The sequence below is a fragment of the Pan troglodytes genome, chromosome 9 (assembly GCF_028858775.2).
Source record: "Pan troglodytes isolate AG18354 chromosome 9, NHGRI_mPanTro3-v2.0_pri, whole genome shotgun sequence".
Lineage (NCBI taxonomy): Eukaryota > Metazoa > Chordata > Mammalia > Primates > Hominidae > Pan > Pan troglodytes.
The window spans coordinates 94,879,406-94,898,498 of NC_072407.2; the positions used below are offsets into that span (position 1 = coordinate 94,879,406).

Below are 19,093 nucleotides of genomic sequence, written 5' to 3' on the forward strand. Positions count from 1 at the left end.
AAATACCACCTGTACCCCAATAACATATGGAAATATAATACTAAAAAATATATTTAAAAAATAAAGACAATATTTTCCTATATAAAAACAAGAAAAGAAGTATGCATTTCCATGCTCATTGCAGCACTATTCACAACACTTGAGATATGGAAACAACGTAACTGTCCATCAACGGATGCATGAAGACTATGTTTGTATATATACACAATGGAATACTATTCAGCCTTTGAAAAGAAGGAAATCGGCCGGGCGCGATGGCTCACGCCTGTAATACCAGCACTTTGGTAGGCCGAGGCGGGCGGATCACGAGGTCAGGAGATCGAGACCATCCTGGCTAACACGGTGAAACCCCGTCTGTACTAAAAATACAAAAAAAATTAGCCAGGCGTGGTGGCGGGTGCCTGTAGTCCCAGCTACTCGGGAGGCTGAGGCAGGAGAATGGCGTGAACCTGGGAGGTGGAGTTTGCAGTGAGCCAAGATAGCACCATTGCACTCCAGCCTGGGCGACAGAGGAAGACTCTGCCTCAAAAAAAAAAAAAAAAAAAAAAAAAAAAAGGAGATAGAGACCATCCTGGCCAACATGGTGAAAACCCGTCTCTACTAAAAATACAAAAAAAAAAAAAAAAAATGAGCTGGGCGTGGTGGTGTGCACTTGTAATCCCAGCTACTCCGGAAGCTGAGGCAGGAGAATCATTTGAATCTGAGAGGGGGAGGTTGCAGTGAGTGGAGATCGCGCCACCGCATTCCAGCCTGGCAACAGAGCGAGACTTGATCTAAAAAAAAATAATAATAATAATAAAGAAGGAAATCCTGTCATTTGTGACAACATGGAAACGTGGATATACTTGAAGAACATCATGTTAACTCAAATAAAAAGATAAATGCCACATGATCTCACAAATATGTGAAATGCAAAAAAGTCAAATTTATAAGAGCAGAGAATAGAATAGTGGTTACTAGAGGTGATAGAGGAGACAGGAGGGATTGGTAATGGGGAGATGTTGATCAAAGGATACGAAATTTCATTTAGGCAGGAGGCAAGTTGAAGAGGTCTGTTTTACATCATGGTGATTATATTAATGGTAATAACAATATATTGTATACTTTAAAATTGCTAAGAGAGTAGTTTTTGTTTGTTTGTTTGTTTGTTTTTGAGGTAGAATCTCACTCTGTTGCCCAGGCTGGAGTGCAGTGGTGTGATCTTGGCTCACTGCAACCACTGCCTCCTGGGTTCAAGTGATTCTTCTGCCTCAGCCTCCCGAGTATCTGGGATTACAGGCATGCACCACCATGCCCAGCTAATTTTTTGTATTTTTAGTAGAGACAGGGTCTCACCATGTTGGCCAGCCTGGTACCAAACTCCTGACCTCAGGTGATCCACCTGCCTTCGCCTCCCAAAGTGCTGGGATTACAGGCATGAACCACTACACCCTGCCAGAGAGTAGATTTTAAGTGTTCTCACCACAAAAAAAGTTACATGAGGTAATATATACGTTAATTAACCTGTTTTAGCCATTCCAAAGTGTATACATATATCAAAACGTCATGTTGTATATCATAAGTATTTGCAATTTTTATTTGTCAACTAAAAAAATTAGGTAGAGCTTTCTGAAAATTGAATCTATCAAACCACAAATGGGCTGCTAAACAGGGCACTGAGTTCCTCTTACCAAATATACCAAAATTGAGGCCATGTGATTGCAGGTCCCAAATATTACAGAGGATTTAGGTCATGGGGGATTGTGAATTTGGTCAGAATCTGTGTTCGTTGGTTGGTTATTTGGTTGATCTCCCAGTTTGCCTAAAAAAGAGTTTGTTACCTAAAAGGTACTGGATAAATATTTCATTTATTCATTCAACAAATATTTATGGAATTCTTACTACATTCCAGGCACTGTTGTAGATGCTAGGAATATGTCTGAACAAAATAGATGAAAATTCATTCTCTGTGGAGCTCAGGTTCTAGTAAAAGCAGATATGTGATAACCACATAAGTGAAATACATAACATATTAGGTAACGATAAAGTGTCAAGGACCAATAAAGTAGTTGCCCCTTTTCCATAGGGGATATGTTCCAAGATCCCCAGTGGATGCCTGAAACTCTGCAGATAATACCAAACCCTATATATGCTATCGTTTTTCTTGTACATACATACCTATGACAAAGCTTAATTTATAAATTAGGCACAGTAAGAGTTCAACGACAATGATGATGTAGAAGAGTTATAACAATATACTGTCATGAAAGTTATGTGATTGATCTCTTTCTGTGTCTCACAAAATAGCTTATTGTGCTGAACCACAGGTAACTGAAGTTGTGGAAAGTAAATCCAAAGATAGGAGCAGACCACTGTATAAAACAGGGGAGGGGGATACGTAATATCTGAAGAATGATTTTCCATTATAAATACAATAGCCTGGAAATAATCATTTGTGGTGAATTAATGGATAAGGAAAATGCCAGAGTTTAACTCTTTGGCTTAAAAATATTGAATATATTCTTAGACACTCTTGTAATCACTGGGAACAAGGCAGTAGACAAGATCCAAGATCTCCGCTTTTAGGCAGTTCATATACTTATCTTCTACTTGGGGAAAGGAGACAACAAAAATAAATTCATCAGGCAATTTCAGTGAGTGAGAAGTGTGCCCTCCCACCAGCTTCCATAACTTCAAAATTCTCAGTGTCTGACCATTTTTGGTCCTACGAAGCTCTTGTTTCTTTCAGGAATAGACTTAAAGACATGGTTCTTGTTGTAATTGTCCTGTTTTGTAATTGTCCTGCCTCCTGGCTCTGCCTGGCATTCACAGACCAATGAACTATTTGTGGCTCCTTTTTTTTTTTTTTTTTTTTTTTTTGAGACAGAGGTTTGCTCTTGTTGCCCAGGCTGGAGTGCAGTGGCGCGATCTCAGCTCACTGCAACCTCCGCCTCCCGGGTTCAAGCAATTCTCCTGCCTCAGCCTCCTGAGTAGCTGGAATTACAGGCATGTGCCACCATGCCCAGCTAATTTTGCACTTTTAGTAGAGACAGGGTTTCTCCATGTTGGTCAGGCTGGTCTCGAACTCCCGACCTCAGCTGATCCGCCCACCTCGGCCTCCCAAAGTGCCAGGATTACAGGCACGAGCCACTGCACCCGGCCTATTTGTGGCTCCTTTTATTAGGTGATAGCTGTTATCATCTAAAGAAATTAATCTTTCAGGCTTTGGATTAATTGCCAGCACCACTGATTATTGATTGGCAATAAGAGCAGAAAATCTAGGTGAGGATGGTTCTCTGTTCTTTTGTGAGGCTGTAGTAGAGTGAGAGTACACACGGGTCACTTCTAAACAATGGTGCGTTTCTTGCATCCTTAATGAGAAATGATGCAGAAGAGGAGATGATGGGGATTTATCTCAGCTAGTTTTGCTTTGATCTTCACTGCTGCTACTCCTTTCATATGGGCTAATTCGAAGGGAGGTTTCAGGCCTAATGTATTATGAAGTCTGAAATCTGAGAATCTGATGGAATGATTGATGATGCCATTGATGATTCCATTAATCATTGATGATTAATATTCCAGGCACAAATGTGGCAGGGCAGATGAATGGGTCCAGAGAAATAATAATGAAAATTCAGACTTTGAGGTTAGCAGTGTAGTTCAGTTCAGCAAACATTTATCCAGAGGACACTAGGTTTCAGAAAGGGATGAAAAAGACAAGGTTCCTGCTTTTGAGTAGCTCACAGTGCACTGAAGGAGCCAGACATGGGAATAAATCATTTCAGGAGACTGGATGAATGTCCACAAAAGTGAGCACAGTTTGAGGAGTGGCTAAAAATCATTCTGCATTATCTTCATAATCTTTAGATTGGTAGTGTTCTCAGTTATGTAAACTGGGTATGAACCTCAGAGTGCATGGTTAAAACTGTCCACCTCTAGCTGACCCCCCATGAGTAGAATCATAACACTAGAAGCACTTGGGAGATTATATGTTAATTTTCATACAGAGACCCTCAGTGTCTGAATGTTCTTTTCACTTATTATCATAGGGAAGAGTTGTAGGTAAGTGAATTCTTGATTTCATAGAATATTTGTCACTTAGAGCTGTACCAGGTGCCAGAACATAACAATGAATAAGAGACAGTTCTCTTGACCTCAAATTGCTCACAGTCTAGAAGGATTGAATGGAGATCAACAAGCAAATGGACACTTAAAATGCAGGATGATAATTAGTGTCCTAGAACTATACACATAGTGGTATAGAAACATACTAAGGGCACCTACATAGGTCTGCAGGAGGCAGGGAATGGCTTCACAGGAATGTTTGGATTGAGGCTTCTAGAATGAGTCAAGTATATTCCCAGGAGAGGGCATTCCATGAAGACAAATGGCTGTGCAAAGGAATGGAGCTATAAGAGCATGGCATGCTCAGGACCTCCCAAGCTCACCATGTAACTGAGCATAGAGATGAGAAAGAGGCAGACAGTACAGGCTGATCAACAAAGCCAGATGCAGAGAGAATCCAGCCAGATCTTTGTCCTCAAGGAGCCCCTGAAGAGTATTACGCAAATCAGCGACATGATCAGATTTTTGAAGAAGAAATATCACTCTACAACAAAGGCAAAGGCTGAAGGCAGGGAGGCCTGGAGGCTACTGTGGCCATCCAAGCAAGATGCAAGGGGGGTCTGTAATAGGGCAGTGTGGCAGAAGAGTTGGCATGGGGCGAGGGTTGTGTGTGAGATACCTGTTGGTCCCCAAGTTCAATTGGATATAGATAGTTAGACAGAAGGATGCCTAGGATTCTAGTGTGCACCAGTGTGTGAGTAGATAGGGGTGCCATTTATTAAGACAATGGACATAGGAAAAGGAGGAGGTTTGAGGGTATTGATTTCAGTTTGTGACTTTTGGGGTGCTAGGATCCAGAAAGTAGATTACTAGTAAATAGTTGATCATGTTGGTTTGGTGATCAGGAAATAGGCTTAGGCACAAGAGATACACATTGGAGAATTAGCAGCATGTAGGTAGTAGATGAAACCATGGGTAAGGAGATGGAGGAGTAATTGGCAAAAAGGCAGGAAAAGCAGCTTGGAGCTATGTTGTTAAGGCCCTTGAACCATCTCAGAAGGTTTTGCAAGGTGAGACTGATTTGGCTAAAGAGACTGTTCAAGTAGGACCTGCATTAGAGCCTCATTTATTAAATAAGCATGAATGGAGCATGTTCTGTGACTTGACACAGGGGTGAGAGCAGTGAGAAAACAAGCACAGTCTGTCTTTGCCCTCATGCAGTTTATCCACTTAAGTGGAGAATCATGTATTTAATTAATTTCCACAATGGTAAGTGCTACAAAAGAAAAGCATAGGGTGATTTAACAGTACAGAATGAGGGGGCGGGAAAGCTGGCACTTGGTCTGTGGGGTCAGAGAAGGTAGCCTTAAGGAAGTGACATTTCAGCTGGACTTAAAGGGTGAGTAGGCAAGCTCCACAGAAAGGATAGGGACAGCTCTCCAAAGAAAAGAGGACCTGAAGGATGCCCTTATGGCCTGAGGGAGCTGGGTGCTTGCAGTAACATGATGACGAGTGACCCGCTATGCGTAGCACTCCTGAGAGATTCTTCAAGGGCTGTGCAGCTACCACACTTCCCGCCTGTAGGTAGACACCTCAAGGATTTGGGTTTGTAAATCCAGGTCCGTTTCAAAGAAAAACATTTTATAGCAGCAGCATCCTCTAGTGAGCAGCGAACTGTTGCCAAGAGGGGCTCCTTTCCCTGGCAGCCACCTGTCCCTGAAGCAGCTCCAGAACACTGTCTCAGAGCCCATTGCAGGGCATTAATTGACAAGGAGGTGATTTTGTGCACGATGAAGACATTGAGAGTTGTCTGAATTTGGACAGGCTGCTCAAGCAGAAAAGAGAGGCAGAGTAGTTGAGCAGCCAAGAAATCAATATGTTTGGTCAACACAGGTCACCTGGGAGTGTAACATTTGCGTTCACCAGCAGCAGCAGAATGTGCCTCTTCAGAACTGGCATGTCAAGGAATTAGCTCAAGAGTCAAAATCCAACCTTGGCACATTTTGGTCCCAATGTGGTTCTTTTGTGAAACACAACAAAGCAATTGGGAAAATAACTTTGGAAGGAAACTTGATTGATTTTTCAAAGAAAGCGAGAACTTGTATGAAAATTTATCTTAAGTCTATTAAAGCTATCCTCCTAGGCAGCTTGTAAGAGAAACTAAACTAGATTGCAATTCCATTTTGCAAAAAGGCTTTAATGTGTTTTCCCACATTTTTGGCCTTTGTTTCAGTTATACCTGTCAGGTTGTTTTATTAGGTGAAAAAATAGCTGACCAGCTGCTTTGATTCACTGTTGTTTTTCTCCTATTGATGTTGAGCGCATCTTTATGTTCCTTCCAGCCTCCAAGTACATATATGGAAGTAATAATCTGTTTCATTCAAGCTAATGATTTAAAGATTAAATATGGGTTCTTCATTTTTTTTGTTAAACAGAACATTAACAATTTCCAAAAGTTTAATACCTAGCTTTACCACTTATTAACAATGGTCTGTTTTGAGCCTCTGTTTTCTCAACTGTGAAATGGGAATAAATAAACCTGCTTCACTTACTGAAGAGGATATTTTGGAAAGTGAATGAGATAATGCATGAAAGAGTGCGTTATAAACTGTGCCACACTATCGACATGTTAGGTGTTAATATCATACTGATTATCACTATGACTAATAAGAAAATTATTTACACTAGGATGCAAAGTCTATATATTCTGTGAAAATTATGTATGTGCTCTTCATTACTCTTTTCTATCTCAATTTTCACAGGCACACATGAGAACAGCATCATAGTGACATGGAGAGAGGTGTACATCCCCCTCCCATTTTCCAGAGAGAAATAGAAAAATATTTTGCAATTGTTAAAGACATTGTAATGTACTTAAAATCAGACATCAAACAGTGGAACATATATCATAGTTTTCCTTTTGTTCAATGACAATGTAAAAATCAAATCTTAACATGGAGATGTGTCTTAGTCTGCTCTGGTTGCTGTAATAAAATACCATAGGCTGGATGGCTTAAAGAACAGAAATTTATTGTTCACAATTCTGGAAGCTGGGAAGTCTAAAATCAAGGCACTAGCAGATTCAGTGTCTAGTGATAGCTTGTTCCTCCTAGATGGTGCCTTCTGGTCATGTCCTCATATGGTGGAAGGGACAAGCAAGCCTTCACAGCCTCTTTCGAAGGGCACTAATCTCATTCATGAGGGTTTGATCCTCATGATCTAATCACCACCTAAAGGCCCCACCTCCTAATACTATTGCATTGGAAATTAGGTTTTAACATATGAATTTTGAAGGGTTACATTCAGACTATAGCATGAAGACTGGAAAGTCCAAGGTCAACATTCCAGCAGGGCTCATTTTGTGGTGTGGGCTCTCTTCCTGGCTTGCAGACAGCTACCTTCTTTTGTGTGTTCACATGGCAGAGAGAGATTGGGATCTCTAGTGTTTCTTTGTCTTTTATAGGGACATGAGTTCTGTCAGATCAGGACTCAATCCTTATGATCTCATTTAACCTTAATAACCACATATGGGCAGTTAGAGCATCAATATATGAATTTTAAGGGGGACACAATTCAATCTATAGAAAGATGAAAAAAGAGAAGAAAATGAATACTAAAAGAATTTGGATAGGATAGCATTGTCCGTGCATTAGAAGAAACACCCATAGGTTAACATGTAATAGCAAGAATAATTTTCTCCTTTCTGATCACATCATACTCTCTTTTTCAGGTGACTGTGACAGATGGTGGTCCCTCTCCAAAACAGTCAACCATTTGGGTGGTGGTTCAGGTTCTAGATGAAAATGACAACAAGCCCCAGTTCCCAGAGAAGGTCTACCAGATCAAGCTGCCAGAACGTGACCGAAAGAAGAGAGGAGAACCGATTTACAGGGCTTTTGCATTTGATAGAGATGAGGGCCCCAACGCAGAAATCTCCTACAGTATTGTGGATGGGAATGATGACGGAAAGTTCTTTATTGACCCTAAAACTGGGATGGTTTCTTCTAGAAAGCAGTTTACAGCAGGCAGTTATGACATCCTAACGGTAAGATCTTCCAAACTCCAGCAGCACAGCAGATGGGGGGAAGTGGTTATGTTCTTATTCAAGTATACTCCTTTGAGCAATAAATCTTTAGAGTAAAAAGTGAAGCCACACAGCTGTGGAAGGGTTCTTTCTGGGAGGCAAGTGCAGGTGAGAACTCTTGCCTGTTTCATTGATATTCTTAAATGACGAGACAATTTCCTTTGGTTGTGTCCTGTCAGCATTTTCCCCCATTCCCAGGCCACAGCCTGTTTCACCACATACTCAACCACTCTTTCTGCAGCCCTAAATCATCCTCAAAGTGCTGAACATAGATGCAAACTAGCAGTAGGGGAACAGCAGGGCAACACATCCTACCCACCACTGAACATATCTCTCAACATGTCCCCGAGACTTCCCATAGAAAACAACTTTTGAAATTATCAACAATGTGATAGAGCATGGATATAGCTGTGGAAATTGTGAGACACAAATCACAATGATGTTTATTCCATAAAAACTGAGAAAACTCAAGTATAAAGTGACTGAATTTTTTATTAAATTAGAAAAGTAAAAACAAGCACGGGCACCATGTCATGTAGAAACTTAAAGCTCCTGTATCTACAGTGCCAGTGTGCTCCCCTGACCCCAACCACTTTAGCCAGGTAGTACCTATTCCAGAAAGGCAGCTGGTATCCTTACAAGCAATGAGCATGGTCCAGGGTCCCAACAAAGGCGCGGTGGTTCATGCCTGTAATCCCAGCACTTTGGGAGGCCGAGGCAGGCGGATCACTTGAGGTCAGGAGTTTGAGACCAGCCTGGCCAACATGGTAAAACCCCATCTCTACCAAAAATATAAAAAATTAGCTGGGCATGGTGGTGTGTGCCTGTAATCCCAGCTGCTCAGGAGGCTGAAGCAGGAGAATCACTTGAACCCGGGAGGCAGAGGTTGCAGTGAGCCGAGACCACGCCACTGCACTCCAGCCTGGGTGACAGAGCAAGACTCTGTCTCAAAAAAAAAAAAAGGCACCATCCACCACTCTTCTCTTTGTCTTTATCCTTCTCTGCTAGGTCTGTCCTTTATTATTTTAAACGATGGCCTGAGTCCCTTGATTTATCCTTTCTCTCCTGTGGTCTAGACGTGGGCTCCTTGCTGTGCTCAGTTATGTGTCCAGAACAGTGGGCAGAGGAAAAAAATATAGTAAAACACCAGCTCTGCATCTACTGTTAGAAGCTCTGATGTGCTGTGTGCCATTGCAGCTATGTGAGACTTGCAGTTTGGGAATCTGAGGACTGGATAGATTCAAGTGGATACTGTTGGTGTCCTGCCCCAATCCCATTCTCAGACTGCAAGTATTGGCTGTCAATGGCTCACAGCTGCCCTGTTCTCCAGAGAATCATCCTTGGATGATTCTTGGTGAAAGAGAGTCTACATTCCAAGCCTCCAGTCTAGCAGCCCACAGCCACTGGCTGACTGACACCCAGATGCAAAAGTCCAATCCCCTTGCCTCAAAGTGGATTCAATTCTGGTGCAATTAATGGTTCAGAGCTCCCCATGGGATCCCTCTGGTCAGCCAGGACCACATCCTGGTTTAACTCCTACCCTGCCCACCCTGACCTCTATTCTCTTTCTCCTGAGAGCACTTCCCCACCAAAAAAAACCATTTGTACTCAAATGCCTGTCTTAGCTCCTGGGGGAACCTGGCTTAAGACATGTATCCTCAAGTTTTCTCACCCCACAGGGAGTTTCTAGGGCAAAGCAATCATCCATGAACACATAGCATGAGGGTGCTATGCATTGTCACTGTTTCGAAGGGCTATAGCTATCAGTTATGTTCCTATGTTATTTTTTAAACGTAATACTTGAAAGTCCTTTTAAAAATTTATTTTTATTTTTGTTTTGTTTTGGCTTTTGCTTCTTGGAGCTTTTGACCCTCCCATTTGAGTCCAGGGTTCACCTGGACTCTTCACCCTGCCCAGCTGGGCAGGGAGACTTGCTTCCTCAGCCCTTATATCAGCTAATTATGACCACAGAGGAGAGTCATTAGCCCTGTCTTCCCTTCCACGCTGCCTCCAGGGACTGTGCTATCGAGAGAGTTCTCTGTTACCTTTTTGCAGGTGGCAGAACTGAAGGGCCTCAAGGCAGCTAGCTCCAGGCTACTCCCTTTCCCAGCCCACTCTATCTTGCTCCTGGGATCCTGTGCTGCTATCAATCACATATAGCAGAAGGGAGGAGCTGCGAAACACAACCACACACTGCAAAACACAACCACACACATACACATGCACACACACACTTCTGCACGTATCATTCACACATATATAAGGTTTCACAATGCACTTTCTTCCCTTTCACATATCACCACCAGAGGTGAGGCTTAGGATCATGCTCTCAGGAATCAAATTAGCTATTTCTATTCATATAACTATTATTCAGGCCCACAAATCACCACAAACTGTAAGTGCAGCATTTGTCTTTCAAGGTCTCAATATCTGTAAAGTTGACTGTGGTCCAGAGAGCCAGAGTCAAGGTCTGCACATGACTGGGTTGTTCCCCTCCATTCCCAAGTCTTTACTCCCCAGACCTCTGCTCCTTTCTTCCCCTTGCTGACACTGTGTTGAAGATGGACTCTTGGCCCAGCAACATGAGTGACAGATCCAAACTCTACAACAATCAGAGGTCTGAGACATCTTTCTCTTCTCTCCCTGTGTGAGTAGATAAAGGCAGTGGACAATGGGCGCCCACAGAAATCCTCCACGGCCCGCCTCCACATTGAATGGATTAAGAAACCACCCCCTTCACCTATACCATTGACCTTCGATGAGCCGTTTTATAACTTCACAGTCATGGAAAGTGATAGAGTGACTGAAATTGTAGGGGTGGTGTCTGTGCAGCCAGCTAACACCCCTCTGTGGTTTGACATAGTTGGTAAGTTCGAGTCTTACAGAGCAGTATCATGCAATGTAATAATTGACTGAAGCAACTAGGAAAAAAAAAAAAAGAAAGAAAGCAAAAAGCTAACAATTAGTGCCAAGATTAAAAGATGTATAGTGCTGGAATGCAAAAGAGCCAGTAAAGTGAATAATCGACCTGTGCTTTCGTTCCAACTCTGTAGCTAAGCTGAACCGAAAGTGCTCTCTGGCTGGATTTTCCATAGTACGTTATTTACTGCAATCTTAATGTCTTTCTGTGTGTCATTTAAATTCTATTGTCACACTTGGCTAATCTCATTTCTAAATGTATTGATGGTACTAGACTTGCTGTCCTTCATTTCTCTCTTTTTCTTCACCTTTTTTCTGCATTCTGTTCTTTTTTTTTTTCTGCTCCCGACTGCCCTGCTTCAAGGTGGCAAGCATGCTCGAGAGATGTTCTATATTCTACAGACAGCTTGTGGGCAGAACTGTTCAACAGAAGGTACCCTTAGTGCAAACACATTTGCTAAAATACAGCTATCCAATCTGCCTTTTACGGTTTTTTTTTTTAAAGCAAATTGAATTACATCTTTCATAACTGCCTGTGACAGGCTGAAGTGCAGCCCACAGATTTCATATATGCCTCTAACAACTATTGCATTACTTGTATCCAATGACTTCTTTGTTTGAGGTTTGATAGGGTTTGGATTTTTTTTGGAGGGGGGGGTTGTTTTGACTTTTATTTCTTTGCTTTTGAGGTATGTGGGCTTTTTGTTGTTTTGTTTTTATCTTTTTGTAGGTTGGTTTATTTAACTGGGCCTTTTCCAATGGAAAAAGAAATTAAAATGTATTTCAGCCCCTCTGTTTTGCAGCGGTAGTACCATTCATGCACCAAAAGCCCCATCAGGAGAGTCCCCTGGCTGTCGTCCATAAGAGGAAGGGCAGGAAATGGAACCTAGATATATAGCCAGTCAGCCTCCCCCGCAAGCCGAATAGAGGAAGCAGATGGAAGCATGCAGGATAGACCCTGGGAGCCAACCTTTAAATTCCTTGAAAGAAAGCAAGCAAGCACGCCAGGCTGCAAAAGGAAAGGGCAAAACAGCCCTATGGCCCTTGACAAACCAGCAGGGAGAGGCGCTGGAGAGGAAATGAGTGCCCAGGACCAGGAAACAAAACAGGCTGTTGCTAAAACAGGGGAGAGTGTGTGTCGCCCAATCCGACACTGGGTTGAGCTAAAGCTGACTTCCCACGCTTCTCTGTGGGAGGCAGGGGATCCAGGAGAGAGTCGGTCTGGGGGAATCATTTCCTTCCCCATGGCACTGCCTGGATAGGATGGGCAGGAACCTGCCTCTCCCCTCCAGGAATGGCTGTACTTGGGAAAAGCATTTAGAAAGTTCCACAGCGGTTTTAACAAGGCACAGAAAAAGAACGCCCCATGGCCCGCAGTCAAACCTCTATAGAGAGTCCTCTGAACTTCCAAAAAGCAAAGAGCTGTTTTCTACGTGTTTCATTTGATGAAATGATGGTGGAACATTTTTGTTTTACTTACTTGGTATTAATCATGCCATCCTGTACATAGGCATCCTCACAGCAAGCTTTCACTTCTTTCTTCATTGCTACTCAACATATTTGAAATGAAACTTCTTCTGATCCATGAAAGGGGTCTCCATTTCTTTATCTTCTTAGTAATTTTCAGCTCATTAAGATATTATCTGATGCAGTTTCTTCTTTCTTGGCACCACAAAGGGTTGCACGTAGTCATGGTCTGGTTTTCTGTACAGTCACCTTTAATGATTTCTTCACTTCCACCCCCAGAGTCACAGGAAGTGCAATTCAGTTCTAACACGTGCCCTTAGTGCCGGGTGTCCAGAGACATGTGCAATAGTGATTTTTAGCCGGGCACAGTGGCTCACGCCTGTAATCTCAACACTTGGGGAGGCTGAGGTGGGTGGATCACTTGAGGTCAGAAGTTCGAGACCAACGTGTCCAACATGGCGAAACCCCGTCTCTACTAAAAATACAAAAATTAGCTGGGCATGATGGCGGGTGCCTGTAATCCCAGCTACTGGGGAGGCTGAGGCAGGAGAATTGCTTGAACCCGGGAGGTGGAGGTTGCAGTGAGCCAAGATTGCATCACTGTACTCCAGCAGCCTGGGCAACAGAGCAAGACTCTGTCTCAAAAAAAAAAAAAAAAGCCTAAAGGAGAGTGTAGCAGAAACCAAATAGGCAACAGAATGTCTAGTGTGCTGTCCTGAGATTAGATGAGTTGCTCTTTCTCATCAGCCACTGATTTTTCTCCCTCCTCCTTGAACACTCCAGTGTCCAAGCACCTCTACAGCCTGACAGTGTCACATCTCTCCCTGGCATGATCCATGCACTCAACCTGCTGACCCGTAGTACATCCCACCTACCACCCATGTGCCCTGGGATGCCCTCACTTGTACTCTGCTTTTGAAATCCTACTGGCATGCCTTTCTGTAATGGTCAGTCTCACCAGCTGCCTGACCCTAGTTATCCAGGTCAGGCTTGCAACTCTTCATCATTCCTGCATGTGTGTGTGTCACTGTCTGTAGGTAAGCATACCTAGCAGTACTGCATGTAACCTGATTTGCAAGTTTCTCATGTCAGCATGATGAGTGCTGCTGTATGTTTTCATTTGTGCTTATCCTGTCTCCACTCTTAACCCCTATGGTTAAGGCCCATGTGTCCTCATTCCTTCCTCCTGCCAAAACCTCTGTTGCTACCAACCCAGGATGAGTGGAATAAACTATGGTGAATGATGGAGATACCCCAGGCAGCCACTACGCTAACCCTACTGATGCCTCCTGGAACCTACTCAGAGTCAGTGTGACCTTCCACTGTGCTACTGGCCACGGCAACCTACACACTATGCACCTTTGACAAAATAGAAACATCATTGGTCCAAGAAGAGAGAGGCAGTTTACAGATGAGAGCTCTCCCTGGAAGGAGTCCCTTTAAGCTACCTTAAATATAGACCCAGGATCCATCATCAAGAACATGGCATCAGTTTTCATGTTTCTTCATTGGTGTATTTCTAAATGCTATACTTTTCCTAGAGACTGCCTTCAGTTTCAGTGCACTTGTAGGTCTCTGAATGAGGACCTACAGGGTTGTCCCTCTGGTCTGGATGCTTCCATCACAGAGATTTCACTGTAAATCAGGTAACATCTAGCCAAGCTTCTTTTCCAAATTGAACTTACTGGGCCAGATGCCCAAACAGAACATGATTTTATTTCCATCCCCACATCCAGCCAACAACATCTTGAAACACCAAATCTTTATTTCAGCGCAGAAGTAAAATCCTTTTCCCAGGTGCTGGTTACTTCAGTATTGATATGGTCCACGTTCCACCAAATCCTCCTTTTGAAAATCTTTCTAATCCATCAGAGTCATTTTTTCTCAATCTGCTGACAACATCTTTCCCCTTCTTTAAATACCTATTGTTTCCTTTATCATATTCAGATGTTTTATTCTCGCTCTCAAGATTTCCTGCGTATTTATCTTCAGCCATGGAAACTCTCATCTCTCTGTTCCCTTCCTCCTTACGTAAGCATCTTTTTTGGCCAAGCTAACATACAGAGGAAAGAGGCAACAATGCGCCTCAATGCTTAAGAAACATAGCAGTGAATGCCTGGAATAGGCACTAGGTATGTAATATCAGCATGGATCTGAAATGAGGTCTCAGATATAAGTATGGGCCTTGCCTAGGTAAATACTCTATGACTCTTCCAAGGGAGTGAGAATTTGGCTCCATTATAGACCCAGTGCTTGCAGACACCTAAAGAGACACTGAGTTACAGAGAAGACATCATCTTGGCATGACACTTACAGCTTACTAATGCTATAACTAATAAATTCTCATTAAGTGAGCAGAAATAGTGTTTCAGCATGCTTTTCCCCTGAGAGTAAAGTCGCCCCATTTCTGCATTTCCAAATCTAGCCAATTCTTGCTTAACTGCATTTCTTTGTCTCCCACCATGATATGAATTCACAAAAGCTGGGTAGCAAGCAAGATTTTGTTCCAAGCCTGGACCCTTGCATCGAGGATCTGTCACACACTTTCTTGTGCCTCCAAGGAGACCACTGCTTACAATGTTATGCAGTGAGACTTTTCAGCTTCCAGAAACAGAAGCCCTACTTGTAACTGAGTTAAGAAAGCTGTAATTAAAAGGAAACATAATAAAGTTCAGCTGTTCTGTGTTTAAACAGCCCAACGCACAGCATGTTCCTTCTCTGTGTTAAAAGGGAAAGAAAGTGAAGGGAACACAAATAACCCATAATCCTTTGTGGCTTTATCACATATCTTCACACTTCTCAGGGGACTATGATTTCAACTCCACAGCTCCTTGATTTACAGACTCTCTAATGTGCAGGCAATCTGGTTCACAGTTCAGTCCCTGTATCTTTATTCTGTTGGCAAATATTTCAATAGAGAAGGCCACCTTTATTACACACCTGAGACAGTTCGTCTTTACCTGCAGATGGATGGGGGGGTGCTGTCACCCATTTTTTAGCTTTTCACCTGACTTAGGGGAGAAAAATAGTTTTCTTTGTAAATAGTAAGCACCTAAAATATCTTTCTTTATCTCGCCTACTGTAAGGCTGCTCTTTGAAAATGTTTCTCTGTTGGTGAGTGATAGAACGTAGTTCCAACTCCAGTTGCAATGTCTTTCTGTGTTGCAGGAAGGCTGCTTTGACCCTTCATTTGTCATAGGTTCCTTCAAACTTTGGGCTCCAGGCTGCTGCTGTGTCATAAGCTTTTGCCTGTCTTTCTTGAACCTTGTCCCCAGTGGAGCCATCGCTTATTTAGAGATGAATGAAGTAGGCCCGTTGAAGTCTCTGGTAGGACTAGCAGCAGCCTTGTTCTTCAACTAGAGCTTGGACACCTCTGGGTCTTCCCTAATCAGGTGGCTGTATTTCTCTAGCGAAAGACTCTTACCCAGTGATATGGAGAGAAACCATATTCATATGTCATTTCTATTACAGCTGCTCCTTCATCAGGGTGACCCTTGCTCCAAGTCATTCAACTGACATCAAACACTTCATTTCCCCTATTCTGCCCCTTTTCCCTAATTTGATCCCAAGTAAGCCTCTCATTTTTCCATAGCAACAGTCTGGTCCATAGGAGCACATCTGTAGAAACTTCAGGAAAATAAGAAGAAGCCTAGAAACACTTCATATACTATTAATAGTTTTAAGAAAATGAATCCTAAACTCGATTCTAGAAGAGATTTTCTTTCCAGCCACTTTTTCCTGACCTCCACCTGGTGTCCCCTGTCTTCCAAGTAAATATCCTTTTCAGCCAGGTACTGTGCTTGCTTTCATTTCAAGGCAGAAAATTAGGGGAAAACGATAATTGGTGTTTAGCATTTTCAAGATCAAATTGTAACTGGTGTTTAGCATTTTTTCTTAAGTTCAGTGTACATGCGGAACCTGAATCAACAGCTTGTGCACAACTCCCTGAATTCATTGAGATTCGGCAGCTCCGTGTTCTGGAAGCTGCTCACATAACACCTTCCCCTTGGTGACAACTAGATGTGGGTTGGTATTTTTACAATTATATGTGGAGTGGAAAAGAATCATATGCTAGGGGAGGGACCTGGAAGCTCTCTAAAGGGGAAGCTGTGTGATTCTCACCATTGGGTGTCTTTATGGAGGGACAGAGGTGCTTCGTACCCTTCTTTAAAGAAAAACTAGACTGAATTACGGCCCAGTGCTCCAATGCCCAGCATATTTAAGCAGTAGCTGCTGGCTCAAAATATTTCCATTTATGTCCCATCTTTAAAGCCTTTTGGGACATTCCTACTTGGGATGTTTAACTTTAGAATCCAATAGAAATCCATTGTGCCTCATCTGCTCTTTGTTTACTCTATTACACCTGTCTTGACCGAAAATGGTCAAAGAGACACGTCCCTGATGTGAATTATCTGTTATGTGGGCTGTTCACAACCTCGCTTTTAACCATCTCTGCCGCACACCCCTGCAGCAACACTCAGGCTGTGGCTTTTCTAATTTCCCATTTTGTTGAAACTCAGACCAGCTCTGCGGTGTCCTCCCTCCTCCCCACCTTTTGTTGAGCCTAACGCTGCTGCACTGAACACACTCTGGCTTTGCATGTTCTGTTACTGGCTCTGAGGAAGCACACCTTGTTTAAGCGGAATGCTGCTAGTGAAAATGGACTCCTTGCATTTGATATTCTCACCCTGGACGATTTGGACGTGGTTTCCTATGAAAATGAAATCACTTTCAGGCTAAAAGGGAGCCTGAAAAATGAGACCTGGGGGAGAGATATGGAGTCGTTTATGAAATGGGATGCTTAAGTGGTAGGTTATTAAATTGTGTGAGGGTTGATGGTAAACTGCTGGTCTAGATTCTGTGTCCCTTGTCAGAAATTCATTTTAAAACTCATGGAAGATTTTGTTTTACATTAAATCTTAGTTTAACTAGGAGCAAATGTCCTGGAAATGAGCGTCCGAGGCTGCTAGCTATATTGGTAAGCTGAGAGACATAGTTTGTAGGCTCTCCTTCAAGTGCTCTTGGCTCTGCTCTTGGTCTGTCTCCCCTGTCCCTTTAGAGGTTTCTGTTCTAAAGAATTTGAGGGAGATATACACATACACATACACATACACACACAAATACATATATGAACACACACAGGAAGAGAGAGAACTGTAAAAAAAAAAAAAAAAAACATAAAATTAGCCAAAAATGGTATTTGATATGAAAAACGACTAAGAAAAAGCACACACTCTATATGCCATATGTAAATGTTATACCGCTAAGCACATGCGATGATTATGTATTTTTATACAGGGCCCTGGGGAAAATGTGAGTCAAATTCAGTGAGAGAGAGCAAATTGGACTGCCCCATTTAAACAGTAACTCAAACTGGAATCTATGCTTGCTGGTTCTCTAAATTTTATTTTTAATCATCTTTAAACTGGAGCAAACTAAAGTTTTATAATTTGCATAATCTTTATTTTGACTTGACTCACACATTTTCACATTTTAAAATAATCAACATTAGAGGATGACTCCTTCCCCCACCTCCAAATAATATCATGACCCAAAGATTTAAGAAAGTTAACATTTTGGTAAAGAAAACATTCTAAATGTGATTTAAAATGGGATTTAATACCCACTAGAAACAACCTGAGAAGTTACATTCTCATCTTTCCTTCCATACAGGACTTATGAGGCAATTTTATGTCCTTTCTTTGAAAGTTTCCATGGCAAATTTTCTCTCAGAATGTACCGCTTAATAGCAAATGATCATGTTTTTTTTCTCTTTTGCTCATGAAGATGGTTTTTCAAGACACTCAAATCAGCCTTCCATTTTATTTCATGTTGTTATCAACATGAAACATTCCCTTTGAATAAGAAATGGTGACCTAAGGCTTGCTTCCCTTTTCAGCCTAGACTCCCCGCTCTCTCCTTATCCTATCTTCAAACAATTTTTTCGGAGTTAATATTTAGTGCTCCTCATCAAATCAATTAAAGATATTAATTGGAAGATGAGTCTCTTTTTAGATGAAATTTTTAAAAAAGTATATAATCTCCAAGCAATTCTCTGATACTCTCGTATCTCCGTAACTTTAATTAAATGTCAAGGGCAATTATATTCTCTCTTGCAATTAAATAATCTTAAGTGTATATGACAGCTGCAAGCAATAAGTATTTGAAATATATATATGGCCAGGTTTTTTTTAAGTAAACCATATTATTTATTCCATGTCATTGTACATCAGATTCTAGTAATTCAGGTAAAATTCTCCTTCCCTTAACTGACTATTCATAACTGTTATATAAAAGTAATATATTGTTCATTGATCAGCAAAATGAAATGCAAAGGATGTGGAATGTAAAAATAAACCAAAGTTAGTTTTCTAAAATATGAAATTCAATAAATACATTGCCCTATATGCTGTAGTTAAATAAAATTACTGTCTGAGAACAAAATCAACACCATGAAATTTCAGGCCAAAAGAAATAGAGCTTGTGAACATACACACATGCTTAATTAAAATTGTTCCCACATACATACCGTTATTTTTCTCCCCCTCAAAAAAATCTTTCATTTTGGGAAGATCATAA

The 19,093-nt window shown here is 41.9% G+C and overlaps 1 protein-coding gene across 6 annotated transcripts in view; it reads left to right on the forward strand.

The window, feature by feature from the left end:
* Nucleotides 1–19,093, forward strand: part of FAT3 (FAT atypical cadherin 3) — a 677,141-nt gene that overhangs the window by 534,806 nt on the left and 123,242 nt on the right. For 4 of the 6 annotated variants that reach the window (XM_016921780.4, XM_009423966.5, XM_054662602.2 and 1 more), the window contains 3 exons: nt 7,775–8,089; nt 10,784–10,994; nt 11,412–11,480. In XM_016921780.4, the coding sequence (XP_016777269.4) occupies nt 7,775–8,089; nt 10,784–10,994; nt 11,412–11,480 (595 nt within the window). The remainder of the gene's footprint in view (nt 1–7,774; nt 8,090–10,783; nt 10,995–11,411; nt 11,481–19,093) is intronic. The other 2 variants (XM_054662603.2, XM_054662605.2) reach the window with 1 other exon arrangement.